Source organism: Macaca mulatta, chromosome 17, assembly GCF_049350105.2.
Source record: "Macaca mulatta isolate MMU2019108-1 chromosome 17, T2T-MMU8v2.0, whole genome shotgun sequence".
NCBI lineage: Eukaryota > Metazoa > Chordata > Mammalia > Primates > Cercopithecidae > Macaca > Macaca mulatta.
The window spans coordinates 108,316,871-108,344,226 of NC_133422.1; the positions used below are offsets into that span (position 1 = coordinate 108,316,871).

Below are 27,356 nucleotides of genomic sequence, written 5' to 3' on the forward strand. Positions count from 1 at the left end.
TCTCTTTTTCACTTGCAGAGATCCTGTTAACCTTCTAGTTTTAGGATTTCTTTTATTAGTTGTGAAATTACACAAAACTTTACGTAAAATTGGGGTCACTAAATGTGACTATAAAACAGAGTTCTTAGCAGGGTGAACTGGTTCATATAATGATTTGCTGTGGTTTTAACTTAAGGAAAGTCATGCAGCCTAGTGAAGCTATTTAACCAGTATTATTCAAGTTTAGAAAAATGTCAACTATATGAAGAATTAATTGCTTAAACTCTAAATGTTCTAATTTCTGTGATTTCTTCTGTGCAAACAAAACAATTGATCTCTAAGGGAAAGAGCATAAACTTTGGAGTCAAATTTGAATTCTAATCCAAGTTCTGTGACTTACCAACTGAAATTCCTTGGGAAAGTTAATTTCTCCTACTCTTTTTCTTTAAAAATGGGGATGTCAGCTGGGCATGGTGGCTCACACCTGTAATCCCAGCACTTTGGGAGGCCAAGACAGGCGGATTACCTGAGGTCAGGAGTTCGAGACCAACACGGCCAACATGGTGAAAGTCTGTCTCTACTGAAAATACAAAAATTAGTTGGGCGCGGTGACATGCGCCCATAATCCCAGCTACTTGGGAGGCTGAGGGAGGAGTAATTGCTTGAATCTGGGAGACGGAGGTTGTAGTGAGCTGAGATTGCACCACTGCACTCCAGCCTGGCTGACAGAGTGAGACTCTGTCTCAAAAAAAAAGGGGTGGGGGTGGGGGGATGTCATGTTCATATACCAGGATTGTTAGAAAAACTGATGCCACGAAAGTACCCTGTACTAGGAGGAAACGAGAACGTTCCCTGGTTGGTTGTATGGTTAGCATTTTAGAAGAACTTCTACATAGAAAGATGATTAGTATTGTAAAAGTTCTTTTGAGCTATGCTGCTTTAATCTAGTGTACAATTCAGTGATGGACTCTTATCAGTGGTCCCCTACCTTTTTGGCACCAGGGACCGTTTTGTGGAAGCCCACCCCCCCATCAGGGGTGGGGGCACTGGTTTCGTGATGATTCAAGTGCATTACATTTATCGTGTACTTTATTTTTGTTATTATTACATTGTAACATGTAATGAAATAATTATACAACTCAATGTACAATATTTACAACAATTGTATATAATTATACAACTATAATGAAGAATCAGTGGGAGCCCTAAGCTTGTTTTCCTGCAACTAGATGGTCACATCTGGGAGAGATGGGAGACAGTGACAGGTCATCAGGCATTAGATTCTCATGAAGAGTGTGCCACCTAGATCCCTCACATGTGCGATTAACGGTAGGGTTTGTGCACTTAGGGGAGCCTCATGCTGCCTCTGATCTGACAGGAGGCAGAGCTCAGTGTTTACGCACTTACAAGAACCTCATGCTGCCTCTGATCTGACAGAGGCTCAGGCGGAAATGCAAGTGAAGGGGAGTGGCTGTAAATACAGATTAAGCTTTTTTTTTCTTTTTTCAAATGGCAAGTTCTTTCTTGACACATGAAGCTTTACTCACCTGCCTGCCACTCATCTCCTGCTGTGCCGCCTGGTTCCTAACAGGCCAGGGACTGATATACCAGTCCGTGGCCCAGGGGTTGGGGACCCCTGCTCTACATGAAACAGGAAACATTTGGATAAAAGAAAACTTAAAATACAAGGAAGTAAGGTATCACCCCATATGTTTTCCACGTTTTGTGGTATGTTCTCTGTATTCCTTGTGGGTTGATTATACAGTGTTCACTGTATAATTATACAGTTATTTGCTGATATATATGAGTCCAGTCCGTGTAACCAGGGTATATCTGTTGACCACCATCTACAGGATATCGCTTAATCCGTCAAGCCTCAGTATACCTGTCTTTAAAATATAAATGAATTTATTTTGCAAGTTATTAGGATGAGAGGATGTATCTACTGAGTTACATAGTGGAGTTTCTGGATTAAGTAAAATCTGTAAGTTCTATTTAGAATGTTAATGGGGTTTGCTACTGTACATAAAAAGCTGTGACACTCTCTCCTAAAATTTCTTAAAATTTTGCTATACTGTTAAACAGTTTTAGTTTAAATGACTCAACATAGATGTTACATTAGTGTTTAATATGTTGACAGTTCATTTATTTGCTAAAATAATGTTAATGTTTTTGAGGCCATCTCCTTATATAAAATTAATAATTTAAGAATAAATATTAGCCGGGCACAGTGGCTTATGCCTATAATCCCAGTGACTCAAGAGGCTGAGGCAGGAGGATCACTTGAGCCCAGGATTTTGAGGCTGCAGTGAGCTATGATCATACCACTGCATTCCAGCCTCCAGCAACAGAGCAAGACTCTGTCTCTAAAAATAAAGAATAAATAGACCGGTGCCTGTAATCCCAGCATTTTGGGAGGCCGAGGCGGGTGGATCACCTGAGGTCAGGAGTTCGAGACCAGCATGACCAACATGGTGAAACCCCATCTCTACTAAACATACAAAATTAGCTGGGCACGGTGGCAACCTGTAATCACAGCTACTTGGGAGGTCGAGGCAGGAGAATTGCTTGATATTGGGAGGCAGAGGCTGCAGTGAGCCAAGATGGCGCCACTGCACTCCAGCCTGGGCAACAAAGTGAGCCTTCGTCTCAAAAAAAAAAAAAAAAGAATAAATATTATATTACTTAAATTAACTCTCTTGTTTTAGCAAAGCCACAACACTTGAGAAAACCTACGGGCCTGCATGGATAGCCTATGGACATTCGTTTGCGGTGGAGAGTGAGCATGACCAAGCGATGGCTGCTTACTTCACAGCAGCACAGCTGATGAAAGGGTACGGCAGAGCAAACTCATCAGACTCCATGAAGGGATGTTTTTCCTAATAGAAATGAAATTTCTGTTATTATTATCACTGCTATTTGGTTGCTAAACTAAACAAAAACATTTTACTTGCCTTTTAATCTAGTTGCTTGTGATTGTAAAATAACTGAAAGTGGAGGGGTAAAGAGGCTGGTGAAGTGAATTTGCCTAGCAGTTGATTTCAACCAGTGCAAGAAGGAACTAGGAAATTAGGCCAGTGGAGATGAGTTATGAAAGCCCTTCTTCACATGCTCATGCAAGAATAAAAATATTCATGAGCAAAATTATTATCTCTTATCTATTACCAAAAGGTATTTGATGTGGCTTAGTGGAAAGTGCAGGACTATGTTTGCCAATATTCTAGATTTATATCAATATTAAATGTGTTGATACTAAGAGTGTGTTACTTTGAGGAGTAGAGCACTGCTATTCACATTGACTGTTTGGTCTCGCCATCGGTTACAACTTACAGGGTTTGTTTGTGTGGACTGCTTCTGTTGACTGGTGACTCCATCCCTGCCTGGAGAGGTAGTGGGAGTGCAGTGGTCCAGAGGCCTGGTCTGGAGTCATACCTCCTGGACTCTTCCTGGCTCTTCCACTCCCAGCCATGTGATGTTGGGCAAGTTTCTTAGCCTCCTGAGAAATAGGAATAATAGCAAAATTTACTCACTGGCTTATTGTGAGAAGTAATTGAGATAATACCAATTAAAGACTTTGAAGAGTATCTTACGCATAGAAAGCACTCAATGAAAGTTAGCTACCTTTGTTTATTGTAGTATGCAGGGGTGGAATCATATATTTATCTATATTGAATTTCATCCTGTTAGGTTTGATCTCTTTGCAAACTGTTAGACCCTTTTTGGCACTCAGTTCTGCATCCAAATTATTATCAACCTCAGTCAATAGTCATATTAAATTTGGTAAGTATGAATTTTATATCTAAGCATCCAAGTAAATATTGTGAAGGACATAGCTCCTTAGCTGTATTAGTCAGTAGGGTTGCCCTAACAAAAGACCACAGACTGGGTGACTTAAAGGACAGAAATGTATTTTTTCATAGTTGTGCAGGTTGAGAAGTCCAAGATCAGGGTGCTGGCCAGTGCAGTTCCTCTTGAGGGGTTTCTTCCTGGTTTGTAGATAATTGCCTTCTTGCTGTGTCCTCACATGACAGAGAGAGCTCTGGTGTCTTTTCCTCTTGTAAAAACATTAACCCTATTGGATGAGAACCTTACACGAACCCTATTGGGTAAGAGCCCTACACTAGCCCTGTTGGATAAGAGCCCTACATTAGCCCTGTTGGATTAGAGCCTTACACTAGCCCTGTTGGATAAGAGCCTGACACTATCCCTGCTGGGTAAGAGCCCTACACTAGTCCTATTGGGTAAGAACCATACCCTTAGGACTTCATGTAACCTTTATTATCTCTTCATAGGCCCTATCTTCAAGTACAGGCACAGTAGGGGTCAGGGATTTAATGTATGAATCTGGGGGACAGAGGGGACACAAACAGTCCATAGCACTAACATATTACTAGAAATAACCTTCCAGATTACAGTTGTACGCCCAGTTACGGATCCACCTAAATGATCCTCATACTCAGTCCAGGTCTTTCCATCCTGTTCACCAAGATGGGTGAGACCTTTTCCAGTTCTCTTCTGAAGCTCAACTCCAGTATCTGCATATTTCCCGTATGCCTCAATCTGATGATTTGTTACAAAAAAAAAAAATCCCAAGAATTCACTGAGTTGGTTTTTATGGGCACCTGCTGCAGTCTGGTAATTTTGATTTGACGTTTTGGGTGCCCAGAAACAGAATAGTCATTTGTTAGTTCCTAGCTGGGAATCAGAATCAATGATAATTAATGACACTATACCTTCAGTGTTTCCAAATCTAACAAACTTTGCCATTAGATTCTCCATTAAGCTAGGGGTGGTAGCTCACACCTGTAATCCCAGCACTTTGGGAGGCTGAGGTGGGAGGATTACTTGAGGCCAGGAGTTTGATACCAGCCCTGGCAGCATAGTGAGACCTTATCGTTTCAAAAAAAATTTAAAAATTAGCTGGGTTTGATGGTGCCTGCCTGTAATCCCAGCTGTGTGGGAAACTGAGGCAGGATGGTCACTGTGCCACCACAATCAAGCCTGGGTGACCAGGTGAGACACCGTCTCAAAAACCTCATGATAACTCATCAAGATAAGCATTATTTTTCTTTCAAGTTTACTTATCTGTCAGAGCAGCCTGCACTTTCTTGTCTGTGTTTGGATAAATGCTTGAAATTGGATGAATATTTTTACGTTTCCTTTATGATTGTTTTTTTGAGTCATTGGTTATTTAAGAATATGTTGACATTTAACTTCCACATACTTATGAATTTCCCAAATTTTCTTCTTTTGTTGTTTTTTATCTTAATTCCATTATAGTTGGAGAACATACTTTGTGATTTTAGTCCGTTTAAATTTATTGAGGCTGGCCAGGCACAGTGGCTCACACCTGTAATCCCAGCACTTTGGGAGGCCCAGGGGGGTGTGGATCACTTGAGGTCAGGAGTTCAAGACCAGCCTGGCCAATATGGTGAAACTCCTTCTCTACTAAAAATACAAAAATTAGCCAGGTGTGGTGGCTCACGCCTGTAGTCCCAGCTACTCGGGAGGCTGAGATAGGAGAAGCACTTGAACCTGGAGGCGGAGGTTCCAGTGAGCTGAGATGGCGCCACTGCGCTCCAGGCTGGGCGACAGAGCGAGACTCCCTCTTAAAAAAAAAAAGAAAAAAATTATTGAGGCTTTTTTATGAGCCATTCTGGAGATCGTTCCAGATGTATTTGAGAATTCTGCTCTTGTTGGGTGGCGTGTTCCATAGATACCTGTTATATCTACTTTTCATAGTGTCGTTGAAGTCTGCTATTTCATCATTGATCTTCTACTTAATTGATTCTGCGCATTATTGCAAGTGAGGTATTAAAGTCTTCAAATTTTATTGTTGAATTTTCTATTTCTTCCTCCAATTCTGGTACATTCCACTTCATATATTCTTAGTCTCTGTTGTTAGGTGTGTATATAATTGTCATATTTTCTTGATGGATTGAGCCTTTTATCGTCATAAAATATCACTAATTATCTCTAATAATACTTTTTGATAAAGTCTGTTTCATCTGATGTTACTGTAGGCACACCAGCTCTCTTTTGTTACTGTTTATATGGTGTGGTTTTTTTCATCCTTTTAATTCCAACTTGTGTTTTGAATCTAAAGCATGTCTCTTGTTGACAACATATAGTTAAATCAAGTTTTTAAATCTATTCTGCCAGTTGCTGCCTTTGGACTGTTTATCCCATTTATGTTTAGTTACTAACAAGATAGAATTTATGTCTGGCGTTTTGTTCTTTATTGTCTATACATCACATCTTTTGTTCCTGTATTTTTCATTACTGCCTTCTTTTGTGTTGAGTAAATATTTTATAATGTCCCATTTTAATCCCTTTTTTTATTATACTATATATATATATATATATATATATATATATATTTTTTTTTTTTTTTTTTTTTTTTTGAGACAGAGTCTTGCTCTGTCACCCAGGCTGGAGTGCAGTGGCCAGATCTCAGCTCACTGCAAGCTCTGCCTCCCGGGTTTACGCCATTCTCCTGCCTCAGCCTCCCGAGTAGCTGGGACTACAGGCGCCCGCCACCGCGCCCGGCTAGTTTTTTGTATTTTTAGTAGAGACGGGGTTTCACCGTGTTAGCCAGGATGGTCTCGATCTCCTGACCTCGTGTTCCACCCGCCTCGGCCTCCCAAAGTGCTGGGATTACAGGCTTGAGCCACTGCGCCTGGCCTATACTATATTTTTTTAGTAATTTTCTTAGGTTGGTTATCTTTAGGATTATAATTAGCACCTTAATTTAAAACGACCTACTTTGAATTAATACCAATTTAATGTTAATAGTATACCAAAACCTTACTCCAATATAGCTCTGTTTCCTCTTGCCTCCTTATGCTGTCATTGTCATACAGAATACATCTTCCATATTATAAGTCCATCAGCACAGATCTGTGATTATTATTTATTAGTTGTCTTTTAAATCAGATAGAAGAGTTAAAAACAAAAACACATTTTATACTGTCTCATAATTACCAATATAGCTATTTTTATCAGACTCTCATTTCTTCATGTTGGAAACCAAAAATAAAATTTGAAGACCCTCCCCAACTATCTAAATGGGCTTCCTTCTCTAGGCCAGGGCCCTCTAAATTTAACCTGAAAGACTGGTTCAGGCCATGATGGGAAGTGGGGGTCCAACACGCCTCTTTACACCCTATAGCGTTAACATCAACATGGATGTTAATGGACCTTCAGTCTGATAAGAAGAAACACTTACCATCTATCCTCTCTGAAGCCTGCTACCTGGAGGCTTCGTCTGCATGATAAAATTTGGTCTCTGCAACCTCTTACAACCCAGATATTGCTTACTGTTGATAATAACTCTTTCAACCAGTTGCCAATCAGAAAAATCTTAAATCTACCTGTAACCTGGAAGCCTGCACTTCGAGTTCTTAGAGTTTGACTCTTCTTCAACAATGTGGATTTGAATTCCTATGTAGTATCCTTCTATTTTAGCATAAAGGACTCCCTTTAGTATTTCTTACTGGGCAGATGTACTAATGACAGATTTTCTCAATGATACATTGCTATTATTTATGTAATTTTGTTTTTCAAAGAAGCTGTGAGAAGTGTGTAATTTATATCATTTGTTATATTAACTCTGTTATTTACCATTTTTAGTTCTCTGTATTTGTTCCTATGGGTTCAAGTTACCATCCAGTGTTACTTTCTTACTGTAATACAGCTTTGCTGTCACCCGCTTCCTATTATGCTGTTATTGGTAAACCTTACATTTCTGTATGTGATAGGCCCAACAATATAATTCCATATTGCGTATCCCTAATGAGAAAATCTAAAGTTCAAAATGTTCCAGAAGCCAAAACTTTTTGAGCAGTGGCTTGACACTCAAAAGGAATTGCTCACTGGAACATTTTGGATTTTCAGACTAGTGATGCATAAATTCCCAAATTAAAAAAAAAAAAATCAGAAATCCCAAACACTTCTGGTCTCAAGCTAAAGAATACTCAACCTGTACATAGAGTCTCACTCTCTTGCCCAGGCTAGAGTGCAGTGGCACCATCACAGCTCACTGCGTTCTCAAACTCCTGGGCTCAAGGGATCCTTCCGCCTCAGCCTCTCAAGTGTCTGGGACTACAAGCCCATACCACCATGCTTGGCTAGTTTTTTGTTACTTTTTAGAGATGGGGTCTCACTGTGTGCCAGGCTCGTCTTCAACTCTGGGCTCAAGCATTCCTTTCACCTTGACCTCCCAGAGTGCTGGGATTATAGGCATGAGCCACTGCACCCAGCCTACAATTGCTGTTTAAATCAAGAGAAAAAGAAATACCTGTTAAATTGTCATTTGTAATTACATAATTATCTTTACTAGTACTCTTACTTTTTCTTGTGGATTTCAATTACTGTCTGGGGTACTTTCAGCTTGTAGAGCTTTTTTGTGTGTTTTCTGTAAGGCGATTTGCAATAAATTTTCTCATTTTTCCCCCCCCGGGAATGTCTTAATTTTCAACAGATAATTTTGCTAGATGTAGAATTCTTGGTCAACTTTCTTTCAGTACTGAATGTCATCAGCTGCTTTCTGGCCTCCATGATACTTGGTGAGAAGTCAGCAGTTGATCTTACAGAAATTGCCCTTGTATGTAATTAATGATTTTCTGTAACTGCTTTAAACATTCTTTTTTTCATCTTTTTCAGTGGTTTGACTATTATTTGTCTAGGTGTGAATCTCTTTGAGTTTATTCTTCTTGGAGTTCTTAAAGCTTCTTGGAAATCTTCTGGCTGTTATTTTCTTCAATATTCTTTCTGCTCCTTTCTTCTGTCTTCTGGGACTCCTATTATACATGTGTTGGTATACCTGATAGTGTGTCACAAGCCTCTGTGGTTCTGTTCATTTTTCTTCTTTTTCTGTTTCTCAGATGGGACAATCTCAGTTGACATCTTTAAGTTCAATAATTCTTATTTCTGCCTATTCATGTCTGCTCTTAATCCCTTCTATTGAATTTTTTATTTTAATTTTTGTACTTTGTAACTCTAGATTTGCTATTTGCTTAATTTTTATAATTTCTGTATCTTTACTGGTGTTCTCTGGTGAGACATTGTTCTCATAATTTAGTTTTGTGGACATAATTTCTTTTAGTTCTTTAGAATTTAACATGGCTTATTTAAGCTATTTGTCTTGTTAGTCCAACATCTGGGCTTTTCCCAGAATAGTTTCTATTGACTGCTTTTTTCATGTGTATGGGCCATAGTTTCCTGTTTCTTTGCATGTCCTTTTTTTGTTGAAAGTAGATATGTAAAGTCATATAATGGGGCAGTTCAGGAAATGAGATTTTCCCACACAGCCCCAGGATTTATTGGTCATTGTCACTGTTTGTTTAGTGACTTTCCAGAACTAATTCTCTAGTTTATATACTTTGTTGTATGAAGCCACTGAAGCCTCTGCTCAGTTAACTAGCAGCTTTGATACCTTAAACCAGTAAGTCTTCCACCCTTTGTGGAAGGACTCTGCACACCTTCAACACTCAGCATTGTTGACAACTCTGCCTTAGCCTTCTCAAGATCGGCCACAGATGAGATAATAGGGCCTTCTCAGGCCTTTTCTGTGCATGCATATAGCCCTATGCATGTGTATGGCCTTCCCAATCCCCAGGAATGTGTCAGAGCTCTTTATAGCCCCCTGTGAACATCTTATTCCCCAGGTTTCCTTTTAAGTTTGTGGCCTGCATCCAGTTTGCCCTGACTGGGATAGCTGCCTGAGGCGGCAGCCAATGCTAAATAATTGCTGTTGATTGTTTCCAACAAATCTCCTGGGGATAGAGCTTTTCTCACTGAGTGGGCTGGGAGGTTAGTAGAAGACAAGCTATGAGTGGGGCTCTTTTAGGAGCTACCAGACAGGTCAAATAGCAGCAGTTCTCTGTGGGGTGTTTGAGGAACTCTAAATTAATTCTGCTTTATCCAGTGGCTGCCAGGCTAATGGCTTTACAGCTACTGTGGTTATGAGGCTGCTTGTTTTCAAGGTTAATGCAAAGCTAGGGAAAGGGAGATGGGAATAAGACAAATTAAAGCAACATGAAGTTTGTTGTTCTTACTGAGATTTAGCCATTTTTCTTGAATATACACTCTTCAGATTGTTTTAAGAGCTTGATTACCTTCCAAAGTTCTGAAAAAGTTGGTTTTGATAATTTTTGCCAGTGTTCTTGTTGCTTCTATGGATGAATAGATTTTTGGAGGTTCTGACGCTGCCATTTTGAAAGTACTTCCAAGAGGTTAGTTGTAAACACTTTTAAAGAATTTGTCATGACCTTCTGTAGAGGATATAATCTTAATTTGAGTTATGGCTCTGGATTAGAACCAAAGCACATACCAAGCAATCAGTATTTATTGATGTTCTGAGATCATCATCAAAGAAAGATTGTCTTATTATACTTGCTTTAATGCAATCGCTGATCCAGTCGTGTGAACAGATGAAAATTCAATTAAAAAGTAGTTCTGACTCTGCCTAGAACTGTCTCAGAAGGTGGGAAAATGGAATCAATACACAGAGCATTCTTCATAACTCCTCTGCATAGAACTGATTATCATGGGAATTCACAGAAGGGAGAGCATTTATGTTAGAAAAGTCAGAGGTAGCTTCATAAAGGGAAGTAGACCTTGAACACAGTCTTGAAGGATAAATGGTGTGAATAAATCAGAGGAAGACCAGTGTGGGCTGTGGCGTGACATTCGCATCAAGGACGAAGACAGCACCACAGAGACATGCCCTTTTGCTTTAGAGAGTTTTTGTTTTTTTAATGTGGAATAAAATGAAAATTAAAGGTAAATACGTTGCAGATAGATTCTAGAAGTGGCAGCTGATTAGTCCAAAGTCCATTAGGCATTCATTAAATATTTGTAAATTAAGAGTTAGAAAAAAGTAAATGCTGTGTTTTGGCTACCTTTAAATTATTTTGCAGATAGGATTTGGAGTTGACAGATTAATTTCTGCGAAATCACAGTTTTTGGTGTTGAATATGTGAAATTTTCCAATTTTTTAGGTGTCATCTGCCTATGCTGTATATTGGATTAGAATATGGTTTGACCAATAACTCAAAACTAGCTGAAAGGTTCTTCAGCCAAGCTCTGAGCATTGCACCGGAAGACCCTTTTGTTATGCATGAGGTCGGCGTGGTTGCATTTCAGAATGGAGAGTAAGTACTGGAAGACTAGAAACCCTTCTGTTAACTAGTGATTGTAAATAGAGGAGACGGTTACTAGAGTTAACTGACCAAAGGGACTCTTCAGTAGATTTGTACTGTTAAGTGTTCTATTTTAGGAGAAGGAGATAGAAAAAAGAGAGAAACTGTTATCTTGGATTTCCTTAAAAATTCTAAACCCAGGTTTTGGTCTTTTTTGACCTGAGCTACCACTTGTTTTCTTACATGATTGGACAATTCAGATCACACAGACCCCACAGTGTGGCTGGGGGCCCTGTGGAACCCTTAGTTATCTCTATGTTGATAAGGAGTTGAATTTATGTATTTGAGAAACATTTGACATGGTTTTTGAAACAAAAGTGTTTTCTATTTAGTTACTAGTAAGTCAGAAAATTTAAGTAATTAGAATGACCCAATCTCTGAGTTTCCTGGTCAGTGGAGGCTTTACTGTACCCTAGGATATCTGTGGAATTAGTGGTGTTACACTCAAAGAGAAAAATGTCTGTAATCCTTTGCATTTCATGACATACAAATTTTAAAATGGTAAATTAGTTTTAGTTTTTTTTGTTTTTGTTTTTGTTTTGAGATGTAGTCTCGCTCTGTCACCCAGGCTTGAGTGCAGTGGCGCAATCTCAGCTCACTGCATTCTCTGTCTCCCGGGTTCAAGCGATTCTCCTGCCTCAGCCTTCTGAGTAGCTGGGATTACAGGTGCCTGTCACCACGCCCGGTTGATTTTTGTATTTTTAGTAGAGACGGGGTTTCACCATGTTGGTCAGGCTGGTCTCAGACTCCTGACCTCGTGATCCGCCTGCCTCAGCCTCCCAAAGTGCTGGGATTACAGGCGTGAGCCTCCACGCCCGGCCGTAAATTAGTATTAATACTACTGCAGTGTCATTTATGGCATGTATGTGTTCTAAAAAATGGGTTATCTAGGTATTTTTTTGAAGCTTGAAGCTTTTAATATAATACAGTAATCATCAGTATTTGCAAATTTGCCTACTCACTAAAATTTATTTGTAACCAAATCAGTTCCTGAGGTGCTTTCCTAGCCATTGGCAGACATGCCCACGGCTGGGAGAAAGCTGGGTCTCCTGGCACACACATTTCCAGCTGGAGTCTAAGAAGGCAACGCTCTGCCTTTTTTCTCAGTTCAACTATAAACCAGTGTACTTTTTGTGGTCTATTTAGTGCCAGTTTTCACATTTTTGTGCTTTTTGTTGCTAATTTCACTGTTTTGAAATAATCCCCAAGCTTAGTGAAATGCTGTCTAGTGTTAATTGTGATGTATCTGACAGAGGAAACACATGTGTTAGAGAAGCCTCATTCAGGCAGGCATCAGTTACAGTGCTTGCTGGCCCTGACTTCAATATTGATGAATCAACAGTATGTATCAAATAAGACGTCTTTAAACAGAAACACACATAAAACAAGGTTACACATTGATCGATTAGAGAAAATGTTACCATTCCCCTGGGAGCCGCGGTTCAATATTTGCTAACTCAGTGTGCACAGTGACTTTATAGAACATAACTACTGTGGTTGGTTGCAGTGGCTCGCGCCTGTAATCCCAGCACTTTGGGAGGCCGAGATGGGCATGTTGCTTGAGGCCAGGAGTTTGAGACCGACCAGCATGTGCAACATGGCGAAACCGTCTCTACTAAAAATACAGAAATTAGCTGGGGATGGTGGTGTATGCCTCTAGTCCCAGCTGTGTCAGGAGGCTGAGGCACAAGAATCACTTGAACCCGGGAGGCAGAGGTTACAGTGAGCTGAGATCGCACCACTGCACTCCAGCCTAGGTGACAGAGTGAGACTCTAAAAAAATACATATATATATATACACTACATCTCCCAAAATCTTGAAATCTTGAACTCTTGATATTAATGCCATAAAATTAATCATTTGTGACTTAACTTTGAATTTTTATAATTATTTCCAGCATTTTACCCCATTGCATTTTAGTACTACTAGAAAGATAATCAAAAATTTTTTAAAAGTTTATATTTGGTAATTTTGAATAATCTGCAACCTTTTTTCCGTTCATTTTAGATGGAAAACAGCCGAAAAATGGTTTCTTGATGCTTTGGAAAAAATTAAAGCAATTGGGAACGAGGTATTCTTTGTTGTATCTGTAAATACACACATACACACCCCTGAGTGTTCATTGTTAAATGAGGAAATCTCATTGCCTTCAAAGATAATAAGCTGATATTTTCATAACAAGCAGCTGTTAATGTTTGCATTGTTAGTTAACTGTTTTACCACATGGTAAGAAATGAGTTTTTTTTCCTAATTAAGAGGGCAAATGTTGGGCGTTTGCTTCTTAAATGGGCTCTAGCTTTGAAATGTGAGAGGCATCAGAACAGATTGGATGATTATTTGAAGCTAGGAATAGTCTTTGGTTCGCGGAACCTATTGGGCACTGTAGCATCTGATGTAACATTCCTCCTCTAGGACTTCAGAGAGCTTCTTTGACTGAAGGGTAAATAAAGTATAGCGGCAGGTCCCACTTCTGAAAGAATAGGGGTGGGATAGTTATTACTGAAATTCACACCTTTTGTTTCTGTTATTGCATACTGAGTGTGTATTTGGGCCTTTCCATTTTAAAATATTTGACTGCTTCTGTTGCATGAACGATGTACCCCATGAATTGGTGCTTATGAGTTAACGTAACAGTTATCAAGGATGTGCGTATACTGATATGACTTAAAAGTAGTAACAATTTTAGATGCCATAAACTTGCATAGGTAAGAGATTTGCATGATGCTCTTCTGTTTCATTCGTGCCTGTTTTGTTTCATTCTATTCTGATTTTCACTTCTCAGCTTCCTGCTGTTCCTGTTTCTGTTCCTGTTTGTGCACACCTGCCCACAGTTTTCTTCTCCCTTGGCTGTTAGCTCTCTCTGCTGTTATAGACACAGCTTTGCCTTCCTGCCTAGCGATCTGCCTGTCCCCATAGACACAGCTTTGTTTACTTTGGTCTCTCATGTTATCTGAACTTACAAACACTATTCCTGTGTTTGCACATGCATGTATATAAAGCAGGTGCCTCTGCCACATAGTCGTGGTTAGTTCTGGATAATCCAAGTGTTTTGTTAATGGGGATTGCCACTTGCCACCTTGTCAGTTTTCAGACGGGCTTAGCAGCATCAGCATCGCCTAGAAGCCTGCCAGGAGTGCAGAATCTCACACCAAATGAATCAGAATCTGCAGTTTTAGCAAGATCCCCAGGGGATTATCACACACAGAAAAGTTTGAGAAGCACTTTCCTAAACCATACTTTAGGTTCAACTGAACCTGTATTCTTTGATAATTAAGAGGCAGTAAATTTAGAGTCTTACAGAAATTTAATGGTTTGAAGTGTGAAAGCACAATACTATCGAAATGTCAAAATGCCCATTAAAAAGCTATATGAAGAGGGGGAAGATATTGACTTTATTAGAAACTGCAGAAAATGTTAAAGAGAAATAGTCATGCCTAAGAGTCATTAAATGATTTGTTTTTCATTCACATGGGCTGTGCCTCCTAGAACTGGTCTCAATAGAGACAGAATCTGTGGCTCAGGTCTGTTCATTCATTTAGTTGACGTATATTTAACGAGTCATAGGCTCTGAGCTAGGCGTTGGGATGCAACGGGCAATGAGTTTACTATTTCCTGACCTCAGATCAACTGGGGAACGTAAATAAGTAAATTGATGGTGAAATACGGTACAATTGAGGAACTAAAGGTGCCCACAGAGAAAGGCAGTTCACCCAGAAATGAGCCTTTTGCATACACCTCAGTCCTGAAAGTCATCACACATGAGCCAGGCAAAAATTAGGGCAAGGGTATTTCAGTATTTGCAAAAATTGGAGCTAATTCAGTATGACTTGGATTTTGAGTTCACAGAGAATGTTAAGGAGTGGGTCAAAAGGGTTAAGTGTGGGTCACTAAGGGCCCAGAATGAAAGAGTTTGTACCTTATCCTGAGGAGAGTGGGAAAACAAAAGGGATTTAAGAAGGAAACAATCTGGTCAGACTTTGATGATTGGGGCCCAGATTTGACTCTGTTAAAAATAGGTTGGAGTTATGCCTAGCAATTAGAAGGAACCAGCCCTGGTGTGCTTCGTGGAAGGGTCAGAGGGGATGGGGGTGCCATTCACTGACTGGAGGGGCACTCAGAAGCAGTTAGGTCAGGGGCGGGATGGCCAGGGAGAGACAGGTGTGGTGCGTAGCACACCGAACTTAAAGTGCTTGTAACAGTTCCAAGCAGAAGTATTTAGCAGGCAGATGGATAGAGAGGTCTGGTGTTTGAGGGAAAGCTCCGAGCTGCAGATACTCATTTGAACTCCAGCAGGGATTGGCTCTTGGATAAACTCGTCCTAATGATAACAGAGTCCTCAGAAGTCTCCTAGTAGGGAAGAAAGGGAGATAGATAAACCAGCAGTTACCCTGGCCTTGTGGCGTGCTGGAGGCACACACTGGGAGAGAGCCCAGCTTGCAAGGCGTGAAATAATTCAGTGCAAACAAATCAGGCTGAACCGTGACATATATAACTCGTGGGCTTGATGTTGCTATGTTTTAGGTAACAGTTGACAAATGGGAACCTTTGTTGAACAACTTGGGGCATGTCTGCAGAAAACTTAAGTAAGTGGAGTAGAGCATTTTCAGAAATATACTTTGTGACTCAAAGTTTACTTAATTTTGAATACTTTGTCATATTTTTATTTCATGAGATCCACTAGCTTTCTTGTACTTGGCTGCTCAGGTATAATTATCATCAAAATCAGTTTTTATTATTTATCTCTGTGGTGTAATTTTATTTTAGAAACATTGAGATTTTTGCTTTTTCATATGAAAATTTAGTGTTCAAAATTAATTCAGAAGAATTAGGACAGTAAGATATAATTAAAATCCTATCCATATTCTAACTGTTTTCTGCTCGAGGTTTTGTGGTGTCATAAACAGGCAACAGTTGAAAAATGGTTTTTTTGGTTAAATAAGTCTGGGCAATTTTAGGTTACTCAAGATTTAACAAGTGTTTCTATTGCAGGATTTCTTTGAGTCTTTACTATGTATTACAAGCTTATGGTATTTTCCAAAGTTTAATTGAGGATAAAACATTTTTTTCACAAAAGACTTTACAAGTCAAGTATTCCAGAGAACTTTGGGGAGCACTTTTCTAAGTAAATCTTTTGGACCTTAAAGCAATACACCTTGGCTGCTTTTATTTACCCCGATATGGGACGCTGACTGTCACCTAAGGGGGGTGTGTGGGAAGGACACAGCCAGGAGGCAGGGACTGGGGTTCTGGTTGCAGTGTCCCACTAGACATCAGAAGGAATACAGCAGACATCCCTGCAGGAGTGCCCTTGGCCGGAGGAGGGAGCAGGCCTGGAAGATGCATTTAGAGGGCATATTGAGATGCGTGAGAGTAGGTGTGGAGGACGTTCACCAGTCTAGACTGCTGTTTTTATCGAGATAGTGTTTCTTGGGTGTTGATATGGATGGACTCATCTTAGACTTAGGGATTTAGTGCTTTTACTGTGGCCAGTGATTGTGTTCTCCCCCACAGAAAGTACGCCGAGGCCTTGGATTACCACCGCCAGGCACTGGTGTTGATTCCTCAGAACGCATCCACCTACTCTGCTATTGGATATATCCACAGTCTGATGGGCAACTTTGAAAATGCTGTGGACTACTTCCACACAGTATGTCTTGTCTTTGTACCTGATTTTAAATCTGGTTAACATTGACCACTTCCTTTTTTGAAATATTTTTTCTAGGTAATATTTTACTTACTATTTTAATAATCTTTAGGCAACCTTACGTTTTATTCTTTTCTTTGCAGAGCAAAGCATGTAGGTGTTGTACAGTATTCATCAAATTAGAAATAAACATAAGTCCTGTCCTCAGTGTTTGCAGGGAAGTGCGCAGGTGCCCAGCGGCACTCGCCCGTGATCTGAGTGCTGAGCACAGCGTTATCTGTCCACGTAGGCCCTTTGGGAACTCCCAGTCTTTCTGTTGATGACTTTTACAATTAATCCGCTTAGATCACTTTAGTAGATGAACAAAACAGTCTGTGCAGTCATCACAAGGAAAGAACCTTTCCTTAATCCATGTACCATATTCCATCAAATTTAAGACCATGAGTAAGCAGGATGACCATAAAGAAAAAAGTGCTGCCAATTAAACTTTAACATAATTTTTTCCTGTCACTTAATTTTTTTGTATTTAGAGAAAATATTCTTGAACATATTTAGGCAGATTTGTATTACTCTAGTACATACCTAGAAATGTACATGTAAGTGAAATAAATGGTTGCAATATTCAACCCAGAGGGCCAGTATCTGTGTTTTCCCAGAATAGTGCCCTGATGCTAGCACACATACCCAGTTCCTGACTCTGGGTTTCCTCCCAGCCACAGACACCTGCTTTCCAACTCTCTCTCTCTCATCCCTCTCAGTCTGCTAAAGTGTCAATGGAGGGTTTTTAGAAAACCACAATCCCTGTATCTGTTTAAGTGTTCCTCACATGGTTTGTGATCTAGTCTGTGCTGCCAACATAACCACCAAGTCCATGCTGCTCAGGCAGGTTTTACCTACATCACAGCGGTGGCTGGTTGATGGCAGTAATAGGAAACCACAGGTAAAAGGGAAGCAGTGTTCGAATTTGAGAAAATGTGGGTCTTAGAATCAGTGAACTAATGCTATTTGGAAAAAGAGATAAAATATGAGAAAATTTATCAAAGATAAACTCATGAGCGGTTTGTAACTGATTTTCAGGAGTTCATTAGAGATTTTGAGGTTAGATGAAGTCGTGAAGGTACCATGATGGTCACCAGAGCACTGAGCTCGTCAGAAGTTTGGACTAAGCACATTTTCTAGTCCTGTATAATCTTTTAAATATGTATATTTGAGTGTTGTATAATTTACCTTTCTTCTGAGATCTGATTAATACAGAAGGCTCGGCTGGGCACGTTGGCTCACGCCTGTAATACCAGCACTTTGGGAGGCTGAGGCGGGCAGATCACGAGGTCAAGAGATCAAGACCATCCTGACCAATATAGTGAAACCCTGTCTCTACTAAAAATACAAAAATCAGCTGGGCACATGCCTGTAGTCCCAGCTACTAGCCCTGTGCCTCAGTCTCAGGCTGAGGCAGGAGATTTGCTTGAACCCAGGAGGTGGAGGTTGCAGTGAGCCGAGATCACGCCACTGCACTCCAGCCTGGCGACAGAGCGAGACTATGTCTGAAAACAAACAAACAAACAAACAAACAAATACAGAAGGCTCAGAGAACTCTATATGGAGATAGAACTTTTTTTTTTCTTTTGAGATAGAATTTTACTTTGTTGCCCAGGCTAGAGTGCAGTGGTGCGATCTTGGCTCACTGCAGCCTCCACCTCCCAGCACTTTTCCTGCCTTAGCCTCCCAAGTAGCTGGGATTACAGGCACCTGCCACCATGCCCGGCTAATTTTTGTATTTTTTATTAGAGATGGGGTTTCACCATGTTGGCCAGGCTGATCTGGAACTCCTGACCCCAGGTGATCCACCCGCCTAGGCCTCCCAAAGTGCTGCGATTACAGGCATGAGCCACTGTGCCCAGTCGAGATAGAACTTTTTAAAAAACCTTTTTTGGTGTAGGTTTCCAGCATAAGAAAATAGAATAGTGTGATGAACCTCCATGACCCATAACCAACTTCAACAGTCATCGGCTCATGGCCAGCCATCGGCTCGTGTAGCTCTGGCCCCACTAACAGTGCCGCTTCCCCCACCCTGGGTGCTCTGGAATATTTTGAAATGAATCAGTGTGGTAATATTTCTAACCAAAAGAGAAGGAAATACATTTTCTTTTAATAACCATGCTGAATCTTTTATGGCAGGCCCTTGGTCTTAGGCGAGATGATACATTTTCTGTTACAATGCTTGGTCATTGCATCGAAATGTACATTGGTGATTCCGAAGCTTATATCGGTAAGATTATCATTATTCTTATTGGTATTGTACTCCATTTTTTAGGTTGTTTTATGTCTCTGTTTATGTTTCTCATATTCTCATTGAGGTTCCAAGTTTATCTTTCTAACCATTCGTGCTGCATTAAAAACAAGAAACTCCATTTATTTTATTGGAACAATGCTGTGGGGAGTTAGTGACTCACCAAGGATACATTCAGTTTAAAGTTGAATACTTGCTTGTGGAAAATACCGCTATAGAGTAAGTGTAAAGCACTTTGATAGAAGGACCCGTCTGTTTCTATAATGGAAAAAGAAATCTTAGCAACATTTTTCTAATACACAATCGAAGGGGCTCTGTCATTATTTTAAATGCAGGGTATAACAATATAAATCTTTACATTTCAATAGAATGTTGAGATGCCATACATTTCCATAACAGTGAAGAAGTAATAATATAAGTTTGGATGGAATTGCTGTACTTGGGCACTCGTTTAGTTATAAACATTACATGATAAGGAGGATGTGGTGAGGTTAAATCTTGAGATCTAGGATAGGGAAGTTGCAAGCCTGCTAACTCCCATTCCTACTAAAGTAATTTCTTTCTTTTTTTTTTTTTTTTTTTTTTTTTTGAGACGGAGTTTCATTCTGTTGCCCAGACTGGGGTGCAATGGCACGATCGCGGCTCACCACAACCCCTGTCTCCCGGGTTCAAGCGATTCTCCCGCCTCAGCCTCCCGAGTAGCTGGGATTACAGGCATGTGCCACCACGCCTGGCTAATTTTGTATTTTTAGTAGAGACTGGTCTTCTCCCTGTTCAGGCCAGACTGGTCTTGAACTCCTGACCTCAGGTGATCTGCCTGCCTCAGCCTCTCAAAGTGTTGGGATAACAGGCATGAGCCACTGTGCCCGGGCCCTACTAAAGTAATGTCTGATGTAATTTCCCCAAAAGTCAAAAAGATCAGGTAATGTGATAGAAAACAGAGCAGAGCTTTAGATTTTGAGAAGGACCTGTCTGCTTATGTGTCTTGGGGTTCCCTGAGGGAAACAGGTTGCTCCTAAAACAGGGTCTGTGGTGCCCTCTGGTTTTCCCAAGGAGTCCGAGGCTGTCAGAAATTACCCTGGGTCGTCTCATGTGGGCATCCAGAGTGGCAAGAAGACAGATTGGGGAAATAATCCAGTCAACTGAGAAGAACAACAAAAAATGAGTAATACCCGTTGTAAAGTAGGATAAACTGAAGCACATCATAGTTTAAAAATGCATGTTCACATAGAGTTAAGCTCCACAGCTCACTCTCTTAACCATCCTGTAATTGTGCCTGCTCTATGCCCAGTCACTGATGCACTTGTGTGGTAGCTCATGGCACACTTAACAAACAGTTTCCCTGTCCCCTTAGAACCTGGGTTTCATTTCCGGTTCTACAGCAGTATAAACAATTTTTCTCTGAATGTGTTGGGTTCTATCCTTATGTGTCTCAAATTTTATTAATATTACTGAATCTTAGAGGGGGCTGTGATGTCTTTAATCCTTAGAAATATTAAACAATCTATAAACAAAGGAATGTATGAGGTTAAACAGTATTCAAATTTCTATGTACTTTAAAACATTCAGGCAATGTATCGAGAAGCACACCTAATAAACTGTAGTGAATCTTCTCTGGATGAAAATTTAGAGAATATCTCTCAAAAGAAGCTATCTAGGCCGGGCATGGTGGCTCACGCCTGTAATCCCAGCACTTTGGGAGGCCGAGGCCGGCAGAGGTCAGGAGGTCAAGACTTACCTGGCCAACATGGTGAAACCCTGCCCCTACTAAAAAAAGAAAAACAAAAAACAAAACTAGCCAGGCATACTGGCACACGTGTGTAGTCCCAGCTACTCGGGAGGCTGAGGCAGGAGAATCACTTGAACCCGGGAGGCAGAGGTTGCAATGAGCCAAGATTGCACCACTGTACTCCAGCCTGGGTGACAGAGCCCATCTCAAAAAAAAAATAAACCTATATATCGGTAGTTATGCATATTCTTATATATATTAACAGTATTTTACATGCTTATAACCTTAAAAATAATTGAAAAGTGTCAAAATTATATGCCTTATACATTTCTGTGGGCTTGAAAATGATACAATATAGGTTGTTTAAAGCAGTCACTAGAATGTATAAACTTCTACATAATCACTAAAAAAGAAAGTTCATACCAAAAGTAGTAATACTAGGAATAAAAGAGGGCTCAACACTGCCTTTGGGAGAGGAAGGGTCCAGATTGGTATGTTTTTAAAGTCCTCCTCCAGCCTGCCATGAAACATGGCTGGATTTTTCTCCTTGTCCTGTGTAACCTCCCTTAATTTATCATAGTTTACTGCCTTAGGTACTCTCTCATTCCTCCAAGGAGAACCTCAAGAAATTTAGGTAACCCCAGCCAGTTGCCCTCAGTTATCAAGGAGCAATTAGGTAGGAAATGGCCACTGAAAGACTGAAAACAAGAAAAGGACTTGGGTCCCTCATCCAAACTGGGCAGTGGTGGCCAGGCACTTCCACACGGAAATCTTTCACTTCACCAGAGTGTCCCCAGCCAGAGACCCGCAGTTGTCTCTGTGCTTAGGTGCTATCCACTGAGGATCCCGAGTTGGAAAAGGGAAATAGCGAGGCGGGGAGTTCCCCTGTATACAGCTATCGCCACATGGCGATAGCTCCAGCTCATGCCCACAAATGAAGGCTCTCTAGAGAGGAAAAAGGGAAAAATAAAAGAAAAATAAATCCCAAAATTTGGGCTTACCTCCTGACTGGCTCACCAAAATATGTTACTGGTGTGGAAGGTCTTCACTACAAGTCGTCCAGGTTCTTGGCATGGTGAAAAAAGATTGAACAAAACACACAAAGCAGTGGAAGACAAAAGCATAGGTGTATTGAAGTGAAAGCACACACCACAGAGTGGGAGCCGGCTTCAGCAAGTAGCTGATGAGCCCCAGCTGGGGTTTAAGTACCCTTAGGGGTTTCCTGTTGGTCACACCCTATACAAATGAAGGATTGGTTTGTGGCCAATCAGAGGCTGAAGTGAAGTTACACCCTATGCAAATGAAGACTGTGACCAATCAGAGGCTGAAGTGAAGGCGCCCTGTCTTTAGACCCTATTCTGCCTCAGTTAAGAAGCAAATAAAGGCACTCAACATCATTACTTATCAGGGAAATGAAATTAAAACCATAGTGATGGTGTGTGCCTCTAGTGCCAGCTACTCAGGGTGAGGCTGGAGGATTACTGGAGCCCAGGATATCAAAGCTGCAGCGATCACACCACTGCACTCCAGCCTGAGCAACAGAGTGAAAACCCTGTCTCAAAAAAGTAATATAAATAAAACCACAGTGAGAAACCAGTACACACCCACCAGAATGGCTAAAAGTACAGTATGTGGTATTGGTGTGATGTGGAGCAACTGGAACTCTCGTAGATTGACTACTAGTGGGTTATAAAAGGGTAAAGACTTTTTGGAAAACTGCTTAACATCATAGTAAAGCTAAGCCTATTATATCAGTTCTCTATTGCTGCCTAACCACTCCAAAACCTCAACCAACAATGTGTTATTTTTACAATTCTGTGGGTTGAGTGACCCATTTGTGGGTCTTCTCTGGGTTTACTCATGCAGCTGTGGTTAGCAGATACTTGACTGGGTAGATGGTCTAAAATGGTATCATTTTCCAGTAGGGAGCTCAGCTTGGGTGCTAAGTCTCTTTCTCTGGGGCTTTCATCTTAGGTTTCTTTGTAGCACGATGTTCTCAGGGTTCTAAAGGACAAGAACCGAAGTTCAGGACCTCTTGAAAATTCAGAGTTGCACAACATCACTTCCATCACGTTCGGTTCCGTCAGTACAAGTCTCATAAGCTCAGAGTCACTGTGGGAGGGGCTGTACCAGGGTGAGGGTGCTGGGAGGTGTGATTCATTGGAGTGGGTATGAGGGTGATGATTGACCATACTGATTCTGTGATGTAGCAGTTGTGCTCCCAGGTGTGAGCCCAACGGAAGCAAGTGCTTCTGTCCACTAAAGGTCACAAACAAGAGTATTCATAGCTTTATTCATAATAGCACCTAACTGGAAATGACTCAAACGTCCACCAGTAGGAGAGAGGAGAAATAAATTGTGGCATGTTCATACTACTGAATCATTTAGAAACATGGATCAATTTTACAGATTTTTAAAAATTTTTAATTATTACTATTTTTTTTTCTGAAAGGGAGTTTCAGTCGCCCAGGCTGGAGTGCAGTTGTGCAATCTCAGCTTACTGCAACCTCTGCCTTCTGGGTTCAAGCAATTCTCTTGCCTCAGCCTCCCGAGTAGCTAGGATTACAGGCGCATGCCACCCCACCTAGCTAAGTTTTTGTATTTTTAGTAGAGATGGGGTTTCACCACGTTGGCCAGGCTGGTCTTGAATTCCTGACCTCGGGTGATTTGCCTGCCTCGGTCTCCCAGAGTGCTGGGATTACAGGCGTGAGCCACCACGCCTGGCAAATTTCACAGATTTTTGACAAAAATATGAATATCTACTGATTACTTCCATTTATAAGATTAGTGTATTAGTCCATTCTCGCGTTACTATAAAGAAATACCTGAGCCTGGGTAATTTATAAGAAAAGAAGTGTAATTGGCTCACAGTTCTGCAGGCTATCCAGGAAGCATGATGCTGGCATCTGCTTGGCTTCTGGGGAGGCCTCAGGAAACCTGAAATCATGGCAGAAGGCTAAGTGGGGAGCCACCACTTCACATATCTGGAACAGGAGGGATTGAGAAAGGGAGGAGGTGCCACAGACTTTAAACAACTAGAACTGACTGTCACGAGAACAGCACCAAGAGGATGGCACTAAACCATTCAGGAGAAACCACCCCCATGATCCAATCACCTCCCTCCAGGCCCCACCTTCCAACATAGAGGATTACAATTCAACCTGAGATTTGGTGGGACACGGATCCAAACCATATCAGTTAGTAATGAACAAAACTAATTGGCAGTGATAGAAAAGTCCATATAGTGCTTACTTCAGGCTTGGGAAAGCTGGCAGTATCGACCAGGAGTGGGCACAGGGTGGTCTTAAGGAGCTGTGCGTGTTCTGTGCCCTTCTGGCGGTGGTCATGTGGGATGCATGTACGTAGCGTTCATTCAGTCGTGTGCTTAAGGAGATTCACACTTGACTCTTGGTTTTAGCTCAATTTTAAAAAAACAAATGTAAACTCTGGTTTCCTAGAGATGTTGGGTTGAAACCTCAGCTCTGCCCCTCGGCAGCCCTGTGGCAAGAAAGGCAAGTCTGAGCCTTAGTTTCGTCATTTGTTCAAGGCAAGTTCATAGGAAGCTAAATAAAGGCTGGAGAGTTGATAATGAGTCAGAGGGACGTCTCCTTGACCTTGCAGAAGAGATTTACCATTCATGTCATTTTTATTTCTAGAAGGTTTGCATGTCATTATCTGCCAAACTACCTATTCCTGAAAGCTATTGGTTTGAACTGTGTAAAACTCATTTTGTTTATGTCGAATGATTGTACCTAATATATCTGTTCAGATCTGTTCAAATTTATATCACCCTTAAGGTTTTAATATATGGGAAATGAATTTTATTTCATTGTGGCTTCTGTGTGCATAAGATTGGTGACTATACCCAGTGGGCGCAGCAGTTCTTTTTTTTTTTGCGACGGAATCTAGCTCTGTCAGCCAGGCTGGAGTGCAGTGGCACGATCTCAGCTCACTGCAAGCTCCGCCTCCCAGGTTCACGCCGTTCTCCTGCCTCAGCCTCCTGAGTAGCTGGGACTACAGGCGCCTACCACCACACCCAGCTAATTTTTTTGTATTTTTTTTTAGTAGAGACGAGATTTCACCGTGTTAGCCAGGATGGTCTCAATTTCCCTGCCCACCTCGGCCTCCCAGAGTGCTGGGATTACAGGTGTGAGCCACCCCTCGCGGCCACACAATGCAGGTCTTATCTGTAACAGCAGAGGAAAAAGTTGCCCACAGGCCTCATCCGTATTTAGGAGGCCTTGGAAATAGGGCAGCTGTTGAAACCCTGGAGTTGCAACTGCCTGTGCTTCTAAAAGTCTCCTGACACCTCCATTGCAAATGGTGGAAAACAAATGAAAAAGAAAAGATTGGAATGTTGTTTTCCTTCTGCTCTCAACTTGTGCTCTTAAAAGTATAATTTGACTTAAATGATAGAGATGGTGTATAATGATGGAAATGATAGATAAATGATGGAGTTTTATATTTTATTCTAAATAGTATAATCTGACTTAAATGATAGAGATGGTGTTATATAACAATAGAAATGATAAATGATGGAATTTCTTATTTTATTCTAATTATAGTATTTCTTTTTAGGAGCAGACATTAAAGACAAATTAAAATGTTATGACTTTGATGTGCATACAATGAAGACACTAAAAAACATTATTTCACCTCCGTGGGATTTCAGGGAATTTGAAGTAGAAAAACAGACTGCAGAAGAAACGGGGCTTACGCCATTGGAAACCTCAAGGAAAACTCCAGATTCCAGACCTTCCTTGGAAGAAACCTTTGAAATTGAAATGAATGAAAGTGACATGATGTTAGAGACGTCTATGTCAGACCACAGCACGTGACTCCAGTCAGTGGTCCTGGTCCCGCTGTAGGTTAGTATTCTCTCCCATCCTCTCCATGGCTTAAGAACGTCCCACTTCCTAACGTGACTCCAAACTGCATCTCTACATTTAGGAACAGAGACCCGCCTTAAGAGACTGGATCGCACACCTTTGCAACAGATGTGTTCTGATTCTCTGAACCTACAAAATAGTTATACATAGTGGAATAAAGAAGGTAAACCATCTGTTAATGTCTTTTTTTTTATTTTTCTTTTCCAATAAACTTTTATTTCGGTCTAATTTGAGATTTACAGAAAAATGGCAGAGAGAGTACAGAGAGCTTCTATGTGCCCCTCACCCAGTTTCCCCCATTGTTAACCTCTTACGTTACCATGGAACATTTGTCATGACTAAGAAACCAACGTTGGTAGTTACCATTAACTAAAATCCAGCCTTTATTTGGATTTCACCAGTTTTTCCCTAATGTCTGCTTTCTGTCCCAGAGTCCCATCCAGGCACACACTACATTTAGTCATCCCGTCTCCTTTGCGGTCTCTCGCCTGTGACAGTTCCTCAGACTTCCCTTGTGTCTCATGACCCTGACAGTTCTGAGGAGTACTGGCCAGGCAGTCTGAAGAATGTCCCTCCATTGGAGTTGGTCTGATGTTTCTCAAGCACCTTTCTCATCACATCCTGCTGGGTGGTTGTAACCACCACATCACCTATCCCAGGCAGTGCTCACCTTGGCCACCTGGTCACAGTGGTGTCTGCCAGGTTTCTCCACTGTCAAGTTCCTGTTTTTCCCTTTCCATACTCTGTGGGTTGAGGAGGTTTAAGCTCCAACCCCGGGAGAGAGCAGTATCTGTGCATGTTACTCTTCTTGAAGATTTGTTTCTTCTCTCCTGTTTATTCAGTCATTTATCAGTATGGACTGGTGTACCTACAGGCATGTCTTGGGGACATTGCAGTTTTGGTTCCAAACTGGCGAAATAAAGCAAATATCACAATAAAACAAGTTTCACAAATTGTTTGGTTTCCCAGTACATATAAAAGTTACGTTTATACTGTAGTCTATTAAGTACGTAATAGCATTATGTCCAAAAAACAGTGTACACACCTTAATTTAAAAATACTTTCAGGAATTCGAGACCAGCCTGGCCAACATGGCAAAACCCTGTTTCTACTAAAATACAGAAATCAGCCGGGCGTGGTGGCACGTGCATGTAATACCAGCTACTTGGGGGGCTGAGGCAGGAGAATCACCTGAACCCCAGAGGCAGAGATTGCAGTGAGCTGGACAGCACACCCACCACTGCACTCCAGCCTGGGCAACAGAGTGAGACTCCATCTAAAAATAAAAATAAAAAAAAAAAGAGAACACTTTATTGTTAAAAAAATGCCTTTAACATTGAAACCCTTAGCAAGTTGTAATCTTTTTGCTAATGGAGGGTCTTGCCTCCATGTGGGTGGCTGATGATGATGGTTGCTGAAGGCTGGGGTGACTGACTGGTAACTTCTTCAAATAAGACAGTGAAGTTTGCTGCATTGATTGACTCTTTGATGAAAGATTTCTCTGTAGCATGTGATGCTGTTTGACAACGTATTACAGTAGAACGTCTTTCAAAACTGGAGTTAATCCTCTCAAACCCCAACGCTGCTTTATCAGCGAAATTTATGGAATCTTCTAAATCC

The 27,356-nt window shown here is 41.0% G+C and overlaps 1 protein-coding gene across 8 annotated transcripts in view; it reads left to right on the forward strand.

The window, feature by feature from the left end:
- CDC16 (cell division cycle 16) overlaps nt 1-25,909 on the forward strand; it is a 40,536-nt gene extending 14,627 nt beyond the window's left edge. For 3 of the 8 annotated variants that reach the window (XM_028837111.2, NM_001266466.1, XM_077973582.1), the window contains 8 exon segments: nt 2,688-2,813; nt 10,983-11,135; nt 13,192-13,255; nt 15,706-15,767; nt 16,696-16,831; nt 19,007-19,097; nt 25,426-25,715; nt 25,798-25,909. In XM_028837111.2, coding sequence (XP_028692944.1) covers nt 2,688-2,813; nt 10,983-11,135; nt 13,192-13,255; nt 15,706-15,767; nt 16,696-16,831; nt 19,007-19,097; nt 25,426-25,685 — 892 coding nt within the window. In that variant the 3' untranslated portion in view covers nt 25,686-25,715; nt 25,798-25,909. 8 annotated transcript variants of the gene reach the window in all.
- The last annotated feature ends 1,447 nt before the right edge of the window (nt 25,910-27,356 follow it).